This window comes from Sus scrofa, chromosome X, assembly GCF_000003025.6.
Source record: "Sus scrofa isolate TJ Tabasco breed Duroc chromosome X, Sscrofa11.1, whole genome shotgun sequence".
Taxonomy (NCBI): domain Eukaryota; kingdom Metazoa; phylum Chordata; class Mammalia; order Artiodactyla; family Suidae; genus Sus; species Sus scrofa.
Window position 1 is genome coordinate 18,124,720 of NC_010461.5, and position 16,960 is coordinate 18,141,679.

The 16,960-nt window shown below is 45.0% G+C and overlaps 1 protein-coding gene across 1 annotated transcript in view; it reads left to right on the top strand.

Moving 5' to 3' along the window:
* SMS (spermine synthase) overlaps positions 1–16,960 on the top strand; it is a 51,065-nt gene that overhangs the window by 6,388 nt on the left and 27,717 nt on the right. Inside the window, exon 2 of the mRNA XM_021079653.1 lies at positions 15,337–15,457. Within this exon, the coding sequence (XP_020935312.1) occupies positions 15,337–15,457 (121 nt within the window). The remainder of the gene's footprint in view (positions 1–15,336; positions 15,458–16,960) is intronic.

Sequence of the window (16,960 nt, forward strand, 5' to 3'; positions counted from 1 at the left end):
AAGTGCTGTGGTCTCCTGTAGCCTTGAAAAGGTAGAGATTTTGGTGTTGGACTTGGGACCATGGTAAGAATTGGCATTAGGTGCTTTATAATTTTTTTTTTTTTTTGTCTTTTGTCTTTTTGTCTTTTGTTGTTGTTGCTATTTCTTGGGCCACTCCCGCGGCATATGGAGGTTCCCAGGCCAGGGGGTGAATCGGAGCTGTAGCCACCGGCCTACGCCAGAGCCACAGCAACTCGGGATCCGAGCCGAGTCTGCGACCTACACCACAGCTCACGGCAACGCCGGATCGTTAACCCTCTGAGCAAGGGCAGGGACCGAACCCGCCACCTCATGGTTCCTAGTCGGATTTGTTAACCACTGCGCCACGACGGGAACTCCAAGGTGCTTTATAATTTGAATTGAGATCTCCATGGTTATACTAACCCTTGGCAGGTAAGGATTGGTTAGAAAGTCACTGGATTGTGGTTGGGCATCTGTTTAAAAACGTGTTCAATAAAGCTATTACTGAGTTTAGTTTTTGGAGTCACGCATATTCTGGGGGTTTTAATCCACCATTTCACTGCAGTTGTAACCTAAGCCTGTTGGTGTGCGCTGCGGCTCCAACCACCATTTCATGGTAGTTTAATTATAGGCTCAGTTCTTTTGAAAAGTTAAGAAAACTCCTCAATTGAATTCTGCAAGCCAAGTATGTAAACCATTGCACAAATGCTCTTTTAAACCCTTATAACTAGGCACTTTTCCAGACCCCAGGAAAAAGACAACTCTGGAGCCCTAAATTGCGGTAGGCCTGCATTTTGTTAAGCTGATGATGTCACCTGTGTTCTGGAATGAGCCCCTGAGCTAGTGGCCATACTTGCGATCAAAGGCATTTATGTGCTAAGCGGCAAAATCAAAAGGAGCTGGTAAGAGCCAGTAGCATGTTTGAGGTTCCTGAGCTGATTTGACCCTGGGGGTAGTTTCCCACGCATCTTAATTTCTCCCTTTGCATGAAGGTGCCAGTGATACCCAAATCCCACACACTGTGTTGTTGGGTGGGATGGCCAATAAAATGTTTGGAAGAATGTCAAATGATACATAAAACGCTTAGCACTAATTGCAATACTTAGCACCACCGAGTACTTTGAAATCATGCCAGTGGATAAAGATGCCCAATTCTAAAGAGGTATGAATTTCACTTAATGAAAGATAAGGAAAGTTCTGCTGGCACAAGGGAGAGGTAGAAAATAATGAGTTGGCATGTGATTTGAAGGTTGGTCTACTTTATTTACAGGATCTCTCTAAGTTATTAAAGTAGAATTTTAAGAAGATACTTTGTTTTTTTTTTTTTTGGTCGCCCCATGACATATGGAGTTCCTGGGTCGGGGATTAGATCTGAGCAAGAATTGTGACCTACGCCACAGCTGCAGCAATGCTGGATTCTTAACCGGCTGCTATGGGCCGGAGGTCGAGAGAGCAGAGACACTGTCAATCCCATTGCATCATAGCGGGAACTCCAACCGCTTGATTTTGAAGATAATACTTCCAAGGGTCTGTGTTGCATGACTCCATTTTCCCTGGAATGAAAATTGCGACGATAAGAATCCCGAGCAATTCCTGGGATCCTGTTATATTTAGCACCAAATTGTCTCTTGTGAAGGACTGCAGGTCACAGTGGTTAAGCAAGACTCATAGGATCATGGGCATTCTGAATTTCTAGAAAATATTAGAAGATACCTCAAACTGGGTTCAACGTGGGACCCTTTCTCTTTGTTTATTGAGGTATTATTGACACATAACGTATTAGTTGCTGGTGTACAACATAATTCGATACGTAGATATATCGCAAAATGATCACAGTAAGTCTAGTTGACATGTCACCATAGTTTGAAAATTATTTTTTCCTGTGATGCGAACTTTTAACATCTCTTCTTAGCGATTTTCAAATATGCAGTATGATACTAACTAGTCACCATGCTGTTCATTACATCCTGTGACTTATTTATAAGACCCTTTTTCTTAGAACTGGTGCCGTGGATTATGCTTGGGGAAACAGTAATAGTGTAGGTTTTATAAATGTCTTAACATCCTTGCCTGCTACTGATAGTATTCATTGTTAAAATAATTTAAACTATTTAATGCTGCAGCTAAGTGGCTCAGTGGGTTCTGGGGTTGGCCTGTCAGTCCAAGTGTTTGATGTCCCTAAGTGGGGTTTGTCTAGGTTGGAGAGAAAAAAGAGTTTACCATCAGCTTATTCCCTTGGGAATATGATAGGGCTTTAAAAAAAAAGCATTTTGTGAATGTTAACTTGTTAATGGAGTTCCCTTGCATACTTTTTTTTCTTTGAATAAATAAGACAGCTTTACTTGAAACTGTAGCAGCTGTTCAAGTAATGATTGATGCATTTGTCTTTTTTTACATGTCCTTGTTTGTTTTTAGTTACTCATTTTGGGCTACATACAGGCTGTAGGGAAATATAGAAAGGGTGAAACCCAGATCGCTAGTCTTGCCACAAGTAGATAATCACTGTTGATGTTTTTGGAGTATGGGATAAATGCCTCATTTTTGTCACTTATATAACTAAGGGGGGGCAACACAATCGAGTGATTGGAGCCTGGCTGCTTGAGTTTGGGTCCTAGCTCTGTTACTTACTAGCTGTGTAACCTTGGGTGCATCTTGACCTCTTGGCCTTAGTGAACTGGCTACGCTTTGATTACTTTGTTGAACAGCAGCTGTGAGAGCAGACATCCTTGCCTGCTACTGATGGTATTCAGTCAATTACCATTAAGTACAATGCTGGCTGTAGGTTTTTGGCAGATGCTTCTTATCAAGTTGTGGGCATTCTCTGTTGCTGGTTTCTGAAAGCTTTTATCTTGAACAGGTGTTGAATTTTATCAAATGCTTTTTTTTTTTTTTTTTTTTAAAGGTCCAGGCCAGGGATCGAGCCTGCACCACAGCTGGCTCCTTAACTCACTGTGCCACCAAGGCACTCTGTCAAATACTTTTTTGCATCATTTTAATATCATGTGATTTTTCTTCTTTAGCCTATTAATATGGTGAATCATACTGATTTCGTAATGTGTATTTTGTAAATACATTGAACCAGACTTGCAGACCTGGAATAAATCCCATTTGGTCATGATATATAATTATTTTCATATGTTGCTAAATTAAGGATTTGTTAAGGGTTTTTTTTTTTTTTTGGCCATGCCTGTGGTGTGTAGAAGTTCCTGGGCCAGGAATCGAACCTGTGCCACAGCAGCGGCTGCTGTGACAAACCCAGATCCTTAACCCACTGAGCCATAAGGGAACTTCTGCTTAAGTTTTTTTTTGTTTCTGTTGATGAGAGATACTGATTTGGTCTATAGATTTCTCTCTTTGGGCTTTGTCTGGTTTTGGTGTTAGGATAATGGCTTCATAAAATGAATTTGGAAAAAAAAAAAGTTCCCGCCGTGGCGCAGTGGTTAACGAATCCGACTAGGAACCATGAGGTTGCGGGTTCGGTCCCTGCCCTTGCTCAGTGGGTTAACGATCCGGCGTTGCTGTGAGCTGTGGTGTAGTCTGCAGACGCGACTTGGATCCTTCGTTGCTGTGGCTCTGGCATAGGCCGGTGGCTACAGCTCTGATTCAACCCCCAGCCTGGGAACCTCCATATGCCGTGGGAGTGGCCCAAGAAATAGCTAAAAAGACAAAAAAAAAAAAAAAAAAAAAGAATTTGGAGGTGTTCCCCTTATTTTCTGGGAGAGATTATGTAGAATTGGTGTGAATTCTTTAAATATTTGGCAGCGTTCTCTAGTGAAACCAACTGGGCCTCAAAATTTCCTTCTTGTGGAGTTTAAAAATTTTGAATTCAGTTGCCTTAGCAGTTACAGGGCTATTTAGCTTATCTGTTTCATATTGGTGAGTTGTGGTGGTTTGTGTTTTTAGAGGCATTAGCTTATTATCTCTCAGTTGTCAAATGTATGTGTATAGAGTCATTTATTTTGTAGGGTTCCCTTATTATCCTTTTGGTGTCTGTAATGATATCTCTTGCTTTACTCCTAACATGGACTATCTGTATCTTCTTCTTTGTCAGTCTTGCTAGAGGATTTCAGTTTTTTGATCTTTTCAAAGAAACAGCTTTTTGCTTTATTCATTTCTCTGTAGTTTTTTTATTTTCAATTTCATTGATTTCTGCTGTTAACTTTATGCCCTTCCTCTGCTTGCTTTGAGTTTATTTTTCTCTTTGCTAAGTTGTTTAAGTGCGAGCATAGATTAGTGATTTGAGACTTTAAAATGGAGGCTGGTGCTCTTAAATATTCTCGAATGTGAGATTGTTCCCATTATTAGCTGCTGATGTAAGTTCTATGTATCCCTTAAATTGCAGGGGACCTAGTTAGGTTACTAGCTGTTTTTTTTTTCTTCACATTTAATAAGTTGCTAAGTGAAGTGTAGGAAATGTTTCTTAGATTATTCTAGCCTCAAGTTCTAGAATGTCACCGCTGGAAATTCAGGTTGTAGAATTATAGCAGAGGGAGAAAAATTGGTTAAGGATTTAGAGCTGGAAGAAACCTCAGGCCAGGGGTCAACAAACTAAGGCCCTTGGGCTGTATTCTGCTCTGCTGGCCTCTTGGTGTACAGCCCTCCAGTAAAGAATGATTTTTGCCTTTTTAAAAGGCAGTAAAGTACACAAACGTATTGGTGACAGGGCCTGACTTGGCCTGCAAAGCTTCATGTCTTCACCGTGTGGCCCTTCTGAGAGCAAGCCTGCCTACCTCTGCCTTGAGATTATCTGAGGCCAGTGGCTTGCTTCAGGGGCATCTGGGAACATGTACAGGTACAGCTCCCAGGTCCCTCACAGGCTGACCTAGCACACGGCCCTCCCCATGTCGGGAGAGTTGATTTGTGCCCTTTGTCCTCGGTCTGTGCACCATCCTCCAGCCACGCTCACTTTGCCAGCGCCTCCTTCTGCAGGGGGCGGGCCTGAGCACTGACTGGCTGGGCCTGCCCTGGGCAACCCCGGAGCCAGGGAAGGTGCCGGGCCGCCTCAGGGACAGCTCTGTTAGGAAGGTGTTCTTTGATAGCGCAAAGTTAATGAGGTCCAAACCGCTTTAGCTCTGGAAATGGTATTTCATTGTTGATCTGCAGCATAGCGTAGACGCTGTGGCAGAAACCCTAGAATTTTTTTTTTTTTTTTTAATAGAAACACAAATGCTGATAGGTCTGACCTTTGAGGGATTCTGCCCACCTAAAGTTAGTGGGAAGAAACCTGGGTATTCATGCTAAGTGCTCAGAAAACATATTTCATCCTTCCGGGATTAAAAAAAAAAGAAAACGTTCTCCCAGTTCTACTTTGGAAAAGAAATCTTATTGTGGGGGAACTGAAGGAAACCCTCCCCATCCATCCCGCCTTGGGCCAGCCTGTAATCTGTCTCCTCTGTGGGGTGAGGGTGAGGCAGCAGGCCTCATGGTGGACTCTGATGAGCAGTTTTGAACTGAAGGTAAGAGGCTCGTCATTTTTCCTGGGCCAAGAGCCTCAAGCCTTGGACTCTGTAATGCCCCTCTTGCCACCTGCTTGTCCTTTTAATGATGCTGCTGGGCCCGCTTTGGTTTCCTTTAACTTCCCTTTCCTGTCAGGGTGAGCCTGATTCTCAGAGAGCGTTCACTATTGTGGTAACCTCTCATTCGTGTCTGTGCTCCAGCCCAGTGACCCCTTCCTCTTCTCTGGGGGCACGTGCCATGGTGTCGGAGTGCCCCCTGTTCCTCCAGTGACTCCTGATGGAGAGGGCAGATGGCCTGGTAGTGAGCGTCTCATGGCCACAAACTAACAGTGTCAGCTTGCCACCAAAAGAAAGCCAGGCTTTGGCCTAACCTCCCTTTTCTGAGACTTTTTTTTTTGTCTTTTAGGGCTGCTCCCGCGGCATATGGTGGTTCCCAGGCTAGGGGTCGAAGCGGAGCTGTTGCTGCAGGCCTATGCAACTGCCACAGCAACGCCAAATCTGAGCCGTGTCTGCGACCTACACCACAGTTGACAGATTAACCCACAGAGCGAGGCCAGGGATTGAACCTCCAACCTTGTGGTTACTACTCGGGTTCGTTAACCACTGGGCCACAATGGAAATTCCTCTGTGCCTTATTTTATCACTCTTGGTTCGCCTCCCATGTGGGTTAAGTCAGAATGTGAGGGCAGGAGTTCTCATTGTGGTTCAGCGGAAATGAATCTCCATGAGGACGTATCTTCGATCCCTGGCCCCACTCAGTGGACTAAGGATCCAGTGTTGCTGCGGCTGTGGTATAAGCTGATGACTACAGCTCCAATTCGACCCCTAGACCCCTAGCTTGGGAACCTCCATACAAGGCAGGTGCAGCCCTAAGAAGACCAAAAAAAAAAGGATGTGAGAACACCAGGGCTTGAGCCATGTGCCAGTTCTGCAGCGGTAGACCTCCGTGTGCCAGCTGAGGCTTGAGGCCTTTGGGGCAAACGGCTTACTCGGAAGAAGAGGGTACAGTACTGTATTAGTGTTCTGATTCCAGAGTACCGAGGGATTACGATTGTAGCTCATAGATTATTATTTTTTTAAATAAACCCTCCTTTAAGGGTTTATTTAAATTTTAAGGGTTATCTTCAACTTGAAGGGTTTATTTAAATACTCCTTAAGGAGATTGGCTCTCGGTTGGTATTATTTTAAAGTCAAGCCAGGCTCCTGCCCCCTTTCCAGTAGGTGTCGGGGCCCACGTGTCTGTGGGGAAATGGCCCTTGAGATGTTCTGCAGTGGGAAAGGGAAGGCCAGGCCGTGAAACAATTAGCAGCGAGTTTACTGTGTACTAAGTGGACCACAATGTGAGTTTTAAGAAATAGTCATTGTGGCTTGTACTGTAAACAGTGCCATATGGTTTTCCTTAGTATGTTTGCATAAAAAGAGCTGGGGGTGTTATTTCTGTATCCTGTTGTATGGCTGTCAGTCCAGCTTTGGTAGGTCTTTTTCTTTGTTTCTGTAGTTAATTTTTCTAGGTTTGATTTCTCTCCTTTGTGAATATCAGAAACTGTGCTCTGAAAATAAGCCCCAATTGTTGATGTCATGGTCCTTTTCAGTATTTGCAGCCCCACCCCGGTGCTGTAATTTATTTTTTCATTGAGGTAATGTAATTGCTATAATATTGTCTCAGGTAGAGGGTAATGTGAGAAAAAGTATGTATATATGTATGACTAGAGGTCACTTTGCTGTACAGTAGAAATTGACAGAATACTATAAATCAACTATAATGGAAAAAAGAAAGATTCAATAAATGTATGTGTTGCCACAATGTGTATTTAACATTCATAACCACACGAAGTTAAAAATTGTTTTTCTTGGAGTTCCCATCGTGGTTCAGGGGTTAATGAAAACGACTAGGAACCATGAGGACGGGGGTTCGATCCCTGAACTTGCTCAGAGGGTTAAGGATCCAGCGTTGCCATGAGCTGTGATGTAGGTCGCAGATGGGGCTTGGATCTGGTGTGGCTGTGGTGTAGGCCGGCGGCGTGCTCTGATTCAACCCCTAGCCTGCGAACTTGCATGTGCTGCGGGTGCGACCCTAAAAAGACAAAAGACAGAAAAACAAAACCAAAACTATTTTTCTTAAGATGAGAACTTTGCAGAGAACTATTAGTAAGTATAGTTACTGTGTATAGTTAAAGTACCCAAGGCACTGAGCCTGGCAGCAGACATACTTGAGTGGCAGGAAAGCGTCTCCAGCCTGAGACAGCACCTGCATGAGGCAGCTGCCCAGACCCTTGCTATTTGATGATGAGGGGTGATTGCTGGGGAGGGTAGAGAAGATCACCCCTTGCACTCCCTTTATTTACTCTGATGTCCGTAACCTGTCCAAGGGTTGATTAAAGGGTAGAAGCTGGCTTCTGGAACTTTCTCTTGCCTTGATTACCTCACAGTAACTGAGAATCTGAAGTGCTGCCTGTGAGGCTGTTTTTGGACTGCTTTATTGAGATAGGACTCAGACAATTCCTTGTGTAAAGGACACAGTTTGGTGGGTTTTGGTATATTCCGAGTTGTGTGACCACTCCCACACTTGTGGACCATTTTCATCGTTTGAAGAAGAAACCCTATGGGTGCCCCTTCTCCACCACCCTCACTTCTTCTAGACCCCCCATTCCTCCCAGGCCCTGACAGCCACTAATTTGCTTTCTGTCTCTGGGGATTTCCTTTTTCTGGCCATTTTGTATAAACAGAAACATACAGTATGTGGTCCTTTGTGACTGGCTTCTTTGGCTTAGATGATGTCTTCACAGTTCACTCTGCTTCTGTGGCTAAATAATAGTCCATCGTATGGATAATGGCACATTTTGTTTATCCACTTATAACTTGATGGGCAATTGGGGTGTTTTCACTTTTTGACCATGAGTTGTGCTGCTTTGAACATTCCTGTCGGCCTGGGTTTTGTGTGATGAGATTAATCATCCTGCAGCTGTTGTAAACGTGGGACTATTATCACCAAGCTTTTGAATTTAAGACAGGCCAAGGAAGCACCTGCTTGCCCTTCGCTTTAATCCCTGGAAATTCATTAGGGTTTTGAATGTCTGAGAAGTCTCCTGATGCACAGACCCTTTGTTAAAAAAAAAAAAAAAATTAAGTATGTAAAATTTAAGTATTGAGCTCTTTTTGATTGTAAAAGATGAAGACTTTTTCATCATTTGATTTCAGTAATGTGGACCTGTGTCTCACCATTCTTTTTTTTTTTTTTTTTTTTAAGTTACATCTAGCATATTGAGTGAGTTCAAAAGGTATTCTTGAACACTGGGACTGTTGGGAGCAAACGGCTTGGGTGGGAAGGGCCTCACGAGGAATGCGATGCTGTTTTGTTCTCAAGAGTGGTTATGCCAGTGGGGGTGGTACTCGAGTAGATTTTTTAAAAACATGATATATTTTACATAGAGTAAATTTTAGTGTATAGTTCTAAGTTTTGACCAAAGCATATACAGTCCTGTGACCACATCACTGTCAAAGATGAGGACAATGGAGAAGATTTTTAAAGTAGGTGCTCGCATGATTTCCGACTGTATTGGAGTTGTTTCCCTTTCTTCCTCTTTGGGGTTTAGGGGTCTGTCAAGAAGACCAGGAAGCTGTTAAACAGTGCACAACTCAAGCCTGGCTCTTAGGCTCTCTGATAGCAGGGGTCTTAGATTTTGGGGAAGGGATGCCTACATTTATGCTTCCCCTTGTGGGGAGCTGCAGATGGATCTGGCAGCAGCTTCAGGGCCATCCTCCCCCGAAGAGAGTATAGATCTCTGAAAGGCCGACGGGAGTAGAGCCACAGCTGAGCCCTCTGACCTGGAGGGGAAATGGAAGTGTGGGAAGAGAGGCAGATCAGAGGGAGCTGGCAATCAAGTACAAGTCAGGGCCTGGAGCTCTGGAAATACCAGGGTCTGGGGAGTGGGAGGTGGGCTGGGCTTTGGCTACACCACTTGGGCATGGTACAACCGTGGGAATAACCAACCACTTCTTGGAGCTTCAACTGCTTGAGCTTTGTGGGAGAGAGAGAGAGAGACCTAGGAAACAATAAAATGGAGAGGGGTCCTTGATGGAGAGTTGTGGAATATCCAGCCCCTATAAGTAAAGATAGACTTGGCAAGGATAGAAATTCATTTCCTAATTTCATCTGCCAGGTGCTGCTTAAATGTGAGAGTGCAGAAACGAACGCAGCCGCCTAATTTTGCAGAGGGGACTGGTGTGGCTCTGGCCCACAGCTGGTGCAGGGTGATGACCACAAAGGGGCAGAGATTTGGCGTTGGGTGGCTTAAAGCCTTCACACCTTATGTCTAGGGTTGTCTTAGTTGATGCTTTTGAAGTTGCAAAAGACTTAAAGGTGCAAGGTCCAGGGGTGCAGAGAGTCCAAAGGTTTTCTGGATGTGTGGAAATTGCTTATTTCCTGAGGGCAGCCTCTAATGGAATTTACTTAGTTAAGGAGGTTACAGTATTGTAGCCTTTTAAAGCTGAAGAAGTTAACTGAAGCATATTTTCCTGCCTTTTTGCCAGAGTGCCTGCTGCCTTAGGTTTTTATTTGGTAGGAGTCTCTGTACTTCTTGGGCTAGTAAGGTTGGGTGGGTATAGTTTGTCTAATTAATTTCTGCCCATCTTAAAGTCATAGGTGGTAGTGCCTGACTGCGAGGGGATGAACACCGGTGCCAGGTTCCTTATAGGAGCCCTGTGAAGTGGTGTCTCCACTTGATGGTGTAGGAAATTAGAGCTGTAAGTGAGGGGTGTCCTGGCCAGTGAGTGTGAGTGGCGCAGAGAGGTTGTGGTGGGGGAGCTGTGGGAAAAGTTTTAGGGGACCGTTAAGGGGGATCTTAGGTGACAGGGGTAGTAACCATTGGTGGGAAAGAGTACAGAAGTCTGAACTGGCTTTTGATTCTGGACTTGAGATGGGGACAGTGTGGTGAGCATTTGGGTGGGAGACAGGTTCCAGCTGAATATACAGATTGGGCCATCTGGAGCTGATGGGCCAGGTCAGAGCAGTGAGCTTCGTTCTCCTAGAGAGGCCTGTAAATGGATCCCTAGGAGAAAATGAGTCAGGGAGATGAGACTTCGTCTTCCGTTGCCTTCTTTTGGTAGTGGTGTTTTTAATTTGGTCCAGATTTCCAAGTTGATTCTTTAAAGTTGTTGTTGAATAAACACGCCTGAAGTGGGCAGTAGTCTGGAAATGAGGACGCATTTTGCCCTGGGTCAGGTTGCTGTGTTTCGGAGCACTTGGGTGGGAAGGCTTTGTCTGAGTGGTTCACTAGTTACACATACATCATTCTTGTCTGGCCAGGGTTTTCTAAGAACCTGTGCCAAGCAACATTTTATTAGCTTAGTTTGGATTATCATATCTACTTGAAAGCGGTGTGCTTATATCTTTTTTAGCATTGTGAATCTACTTTCATATTTTCTGATTTGTAGACGTTTATGATTTGTATAACATGGCTATCGTGAGTTCCCAAATTTGGGTGTGTTCTGAGCCCAGGCTCAAGGTGTAACTCATGTGTAGAGCATCTAGTCGTTCTTGAGGGATTGCATTGCCTACCTCCCTTCTGCCCCTGGGAAATTGGGGTGTGGGGTCATCACTTTTTTCTTAACGAGGGGGCATCACAACTCATGTAGTAGATATGGCTGGGATTACTAACTGTCCTGTGAGGAGCAGGACAGTCCTTCATACGGCTTGAGGAAACTTGATAGAACAAGCACATTTTGTTTGGTCATGTGAAATGCTCCTTACTAGACAGGCATGGAGGTTGAAATTGGATAAGTAATTGCAGAGCATTTTCTGGGGTGCGTCATGGGTTGGTTACCTGGGACTATAGCTAGCGGGGAATTTAGACTCTTTTCAGGCCCCCTGTTTTGTTGAATATTTTCTGTAACCTTTTGGTAACTTGAGTGTAGTTAGTTTGCAGATAGTGGGGCTTTCTCTTTCTTCTTTGTATCTAGCGGTTTGGATCAGTGGTTCCCAAATGTGGCTGCACCTTGAAATTTCTCAGGGAGCTTTAAAAAGGTGATGCCTGGATCCCACCCCAGATTTGTATTTAACTGGTCTAGGATGTGGCTTTAGAAGTTTTAAAACTCCTCATGTGATTATAATGCACAACTGGGGAGTCCCCTTCATGGCTCGGGTTAAGGAACCCGACTAAGATCCATGAGGATGCAGGTTCGATCCCTGGCCTTGCTCAGTGGGTTAAGGGTCCGGTGTGGCTGTCAGCCGTGGCGTAGGTCACAGATGCTGCTCGGATCTGGTGTGGATGTGGCTGAGGCGCAGGCCAAGGGCTGTAGCTCTCTGATTTGACCCCTAGCCTGGGAACTTCAGTATGCTGTGGGTGTGGTCCTAAAAACGCAAAAAAAAAAAAAAAAAAAAAAAAAAAAATTTCACAGCTGGGATTGAAAACCACTGGTCTAGGTGTTCCAGAATCTCTGCAAAGATACGAGAAAAAGGATGATTAATTTAGCCAAATGGAATTTTCATTAATCCACAAAATGTTTTACTGAGCCCTGAGACCAAGGAAGCCACCTCTTGAAGGCTAGTGGAGCTCATGCCTTGGCTTCCAATTTTTACTTTAAAATCTTGATTCTGGAAGAGAGATTGGAGGCAGTTGTTGCAGCTCTAGCTCCACTTTCTGGAGTCTCCCCAAGGGCTGGGAGCAGCTTGACTGCGGAGCCCCCAGGTCAGGAGGAAGCTGACTATGAAGTAAGGTGAACAGTGGGCAAAATGGCATGGTTCCTCTATCCCTGGCAGGGCTGGCATGCTTGGTGGCCAGAGAGATTAGGTCGTGGCGACAGCCAGAAATGCCGTTCAGACCTGATGTGTTTGTGCTGAACTGGGGGGCGAGCCCACAGTATAGAAATAAAATAATACTAAATTGGATCTCTTTTGTAATGTGTTTGCTTTAAATTTGAAACCTGGCTGGAGGGCCTCTATTAGCCCACTCAGTGCCTTTCTGCTAATTGTGCCACTTAGAAAAAGGGGACCGTCGCCATGCTGGGCTTGGCCAGCAATCAAGGTCTTTGCATGCATCAGACAAAGACACCCCTTTTCCCTGCCCAAGGGACAGAGTTTGCCCCAGCTTGGTCCTGGGGCCCTCCTCCACTGCTCAGCCTGGCCAGTGGCACGCAGGGTGGCCCTGCCTGCCGGTCCCCTTTGCCAGCATGGGGGGGTTTGTGTTCTGTTTTGTAATATGCCAACAGAACCCAGTTTTGAGGCCGTTTACCAGGAGTGATGATTTGTTTTATACACTTTCAAAACAGAAAACATCTGTTCTGGCCAAGGAGGGATTGAATAATTGCATAGTGGCTTTCCTATTCACAGTTTAAGTACTGCTGGGTGCACTTGTCTTCACCACCCTGTAGCTCAGTCACTTCCATGGTGGCCTGACCCCACCAGGCTTCATGGACAAATACGGGTGAACGAGGTTGGTTCTTTGTATCAATTTTGAAAATGAAGTCTTTTTAGGGGGCCAAATTGGGTCTTAAAACCATAGGTCGAGGGAATGTAATTGTGGCCTCCCCTTTTAATTTCTTGAAGCCAGTTTCAGAAGAGCAAAGCCAGCGAGGTTTTTTTGCCCAAAGGCACAGTTTTGTTGAGAATGAGTGCAACTCAGAGGAGATGCAGAGGTCTGCTTGTGTCAGGTGATGCTGTGGTGTGGCTGCTGCTCCAGGGCCTCCTTCCTGATGGGGGCCTTTTCCTGGAAGAGGCCCCTGCATTTTGGCCGTCCACCCCGACACTCTCCTGCCCTACCCAGCTCCCCACTCTGCCTTAAAGGAGGAGGTGCCTTCCTCTCTGGTGAACCCCTTCTGGTATTTTTATGGGGGGTCGACGTCCCTTTGCTTTGCCCTCTGGTTGCTCTCACACTCCCTGGACCGCACAGGGCTCTGGGCTGGGGCCTGGACTCCACCTAGTCCTGTGGTGCCATTTGGGGAGATGGTCTGACATTTAGTTTTGTTTTAAATGTCGTCTGTGAGGTTTGGTTGCACTATTCTAATTGCTCTGTGTTTGGAGATGGAGAAGGTGAAAAAATCACCCCTTCATTGCCATTTTTGCGCCTCTGTTTGCTTTTGTTTCTTAAGCAAAGTTAAGTATTTTGGTGAGGTTATTTATCTGCTTGGGCTTTTGTTACAAAGTACAAACGGGGTGACTTAAAACGGCGGAAGCTACGAGTTCCTGTGTGGCTGAGTGGATGGTGGATCCGGTGTTGTCAGTGCTGTGGCTCAGGTTGCTGCTGTGGCGCAGGTTGGATCCCTGGCCGGGAAAGTTGTGCATGCCTGCAGCTAAAACCGAAACAAACAACACAACGCTACGGAAACTTGCTGGCTCCCAGTCGTGGAGGCCAGCGTCTGAACAGAGAGTATCAGCAGGGACACACTCCCTCTCAGGGTTCCAGGAGGGAGCCCGTGGCTCAGCGTGTTCTTGGCTTGTGGCCATTGTCACTCCCATCTCTACCTTTGTCTTCCCATCGTCAGCTCCTTGGCCTCCCTGTCTTCGAGTCCTCAGACTCATGAGGATAGTTATTGGATTTAGGACCTACCTGGATATTCCAAGATGATCCATTTCTAGATCCTTAAATCAACTATATCTGCAAAAACCCTTTTCCAAATAAGGTCACACTCCCAAGTTGTGGAGGTTAGGATGTGGACACGTCTTGGGGGTGGGGGGCACTTTTCTACCCCCTACAGTAAGGGTGGGTGAAATCTTCAGATTTTAAATGGCAATTAATTTACATCAAAAAAGTCTTCATCTGCCAAAGTAAGACATACGTGCTGTTGGCCTCTAAACCCAGTTTGTGGCCTTCATTCTTACTGTGAAAGAAGGTGTTGGGAGCATAGTTGCAGAAGTTCACTGGAGATAGACTCTGTGTAGATTTAAAAAAAAATCCTGCCAGTCCTTTTTGGCACTCCTTAGTATGTGGAAGGAATTCTAGTGTAATTTGCTTGTGAAACCACACTGCGGTCAGCTGTGGATCTTTTTTTTTTTTTTCTTTTGCCCTCAGTTCAGGTCACAGGGATGCCTCATTTTGATGCTTTGCAGCCTATGCCGTTTTTTTCCTTCATGTGGAGAAAACACCAGCCTGTGGAGGGCCCATGGGACAGTACACAGTAACTCCTCTTGTCTCTTGGTTCTTTATCTTTCCCTTCTCAGGGAATGCGTTCTTGGGCAGATATTACTCGAGAAGAATAAATTGCATTTTGCCTTTTATCTAAGAAGCATTAGTGGTGGATGTTTGTGAGGATTCTAGCTTCAAGTGAACCTGCAGAGGTTAATGAAATGTCTATAACCTTGACCTTAGTCCTACCTGGGGACACTGAGCGCCACTTTCGTGGCTGGGGGTGGGTTGTGAGAAAGGGGGTAGGTTGCTCACTTTCTACTATTTAGAAATAGTTAGTAGCGTCATTCCATTTTTTCCAATAATAGAAGCAAGCCATATTTATTGTAAGACCCTCGGAACATAAAGCCCAAGGTTTTGAAGTCCTTTGTGGTACCCATCAGCAGTGGGTGGAATCCTGTACTAGTATTGTGTATCCTTGCTAATTTATTTAACTTAAAGTGGAATGTCGTTTATTGTGCTTGTATTTCTAATTTCTGCTTAGGCTGAGTATTTCGTTAGGCTCTTTCTAGTTGGCTGAATATGTCTGCATTTTTGGCACAGCTGTTTTGTGGTTAGTGTTGGTGCTCTTACTGTGTTACCAGGTAATCTGCAGCCTCGTAGGGTTGAGAATGTTTCTACCCCATTTACAAAGGGGATGAGTGATGCTGGCAGCTATGTTCAAGTTTTCTTAGCAAGTTTATTCATCCAACTGTGCCTCAGTTGGTTTGCTTCTGGACATTTCATGCTGACTGCTTGGCCTTCTCCCCTCTGTTCTCCAGCTGATGGTGAGACCATTCTGAAAGGCCTCCAGTCCATTTTCCAGGAGCAGGGGATGACAGAGTCGGTGCACACCTGGCAGGATCATGGCTATTTAGCGACCTACATCAACAAAAACGGCAGGTGAGGTGGTCTTGAGAGCTCCTGTTCAGATAGATCTGAGCACTTCAGCTGTGTGTGTGCGCGTGCGCATGCATGCTTGCATGTGCCTGGGTGGTGGTAGTGGTGGTGGTATTGTTATTGTTATGCAGAGGGTAGTGGTGGGGTGGTGTCCCCAGGTTTTTTCTCTCCTCCTTGGGCATCCCTGAGAAGGGGGCTGGAATTCAGTGCAGCTCAGCTCTAGCTGCATAGTAGAATCACTTGGGAGCGCTTTAACACAACTCTATGCCCAGAGGTACTCCCCCCAGAGATTGAGGCTGCTGGGCATCAGTAGTTCTCCAAAGCCCCTCAGGTGATTCTGCTGTGTGGCCAAGACTTAGAGCCCTTGAGCAGCAGTGTAAGCACTGTGAACCAGCAGGCAGTGATCCAGAGTTGTTGAAAACAAAGGGCCGTGCTCCACCCCATAGCATTTCTGACAAGCTCCCAGGAGATGTTGATGCTGCTGGTTTGCTGACCCCACTGTGAGTGGCACAAGAATGCATGATTATCAACTAATGCAGACCATAGTCAAATGCAGGATGTCAAAGTCTGCAACTAGCTTGACAGGAAGGATCCAAGAGTTCTAAGTATATTTTTCTTATGATTTAGAGTATCTATAGACTTTTTTTACCCAAGCAATATTTAAATGAAAGTTAATATGATAGTAGGAAAGGAAACTTAATAAATGATTGCTAACAGAAGGCACTGGTGCACTGAGCTATTTTTTTTTTTTTTTTTTTTTTTTTTTGTGGTTTGGCCCTGCCAGTGGCTTATGGAATTTCCTAGGACAGGGATCAAACCTGTGCCACTGCAGTGACAACACAACACCAGATCCTAAGCCCACTGAGCCACCAGGGAACTTCATGTTGAGCTCTTTGCATTTCCCTAGGTCTAGATTTTTATCATCTACACTGGTGTGCAAAACTGCTAAGATTCTTCGTAATTTGCACTCTTTTAAAATGTGAACTCCTAGTATTTTTGATGGTTTTCATTCCATTCTCCCGGTGGTGGGTACTAAGTACTGAAGTTCCATGTGGCTTCATTACTGTGGACCACATTCTCTTTGTTGTTTTTCTAATTTAAAAAACAAAAGCAAAAGCAAGCCATGCCCCACCCTTCCCAAATCTTACAGAGGCCCAGAAGACAGTACTGTGAGATGAGGGAAACTTGTACTTTTCAGCTCTTCATCTTTTAAAATATTTTTCAAAATTTTCTTTAACTATAACGTACACTATGAAGTGATTTTAGGAGTTACTGTTACGGCTCAGTGGAAACAAATCAACTAGCATCCATGAGGATGCAAGTTCGATCCCTGGCCTCGCTCAATGTGTTAGGGATCTGATGTTGCTGCAAACTGAGATGTAGGTCAAGGATGTGGCTTGGATCTGACATGGCTGTGGTGTAGGCTGGCAGCTGCAGCTCTGATTTTGACCCCTGCCTGGGAACTTACATATGCTGCAGGTGTGGCCTTAAAAAGCAAAAAAAGAA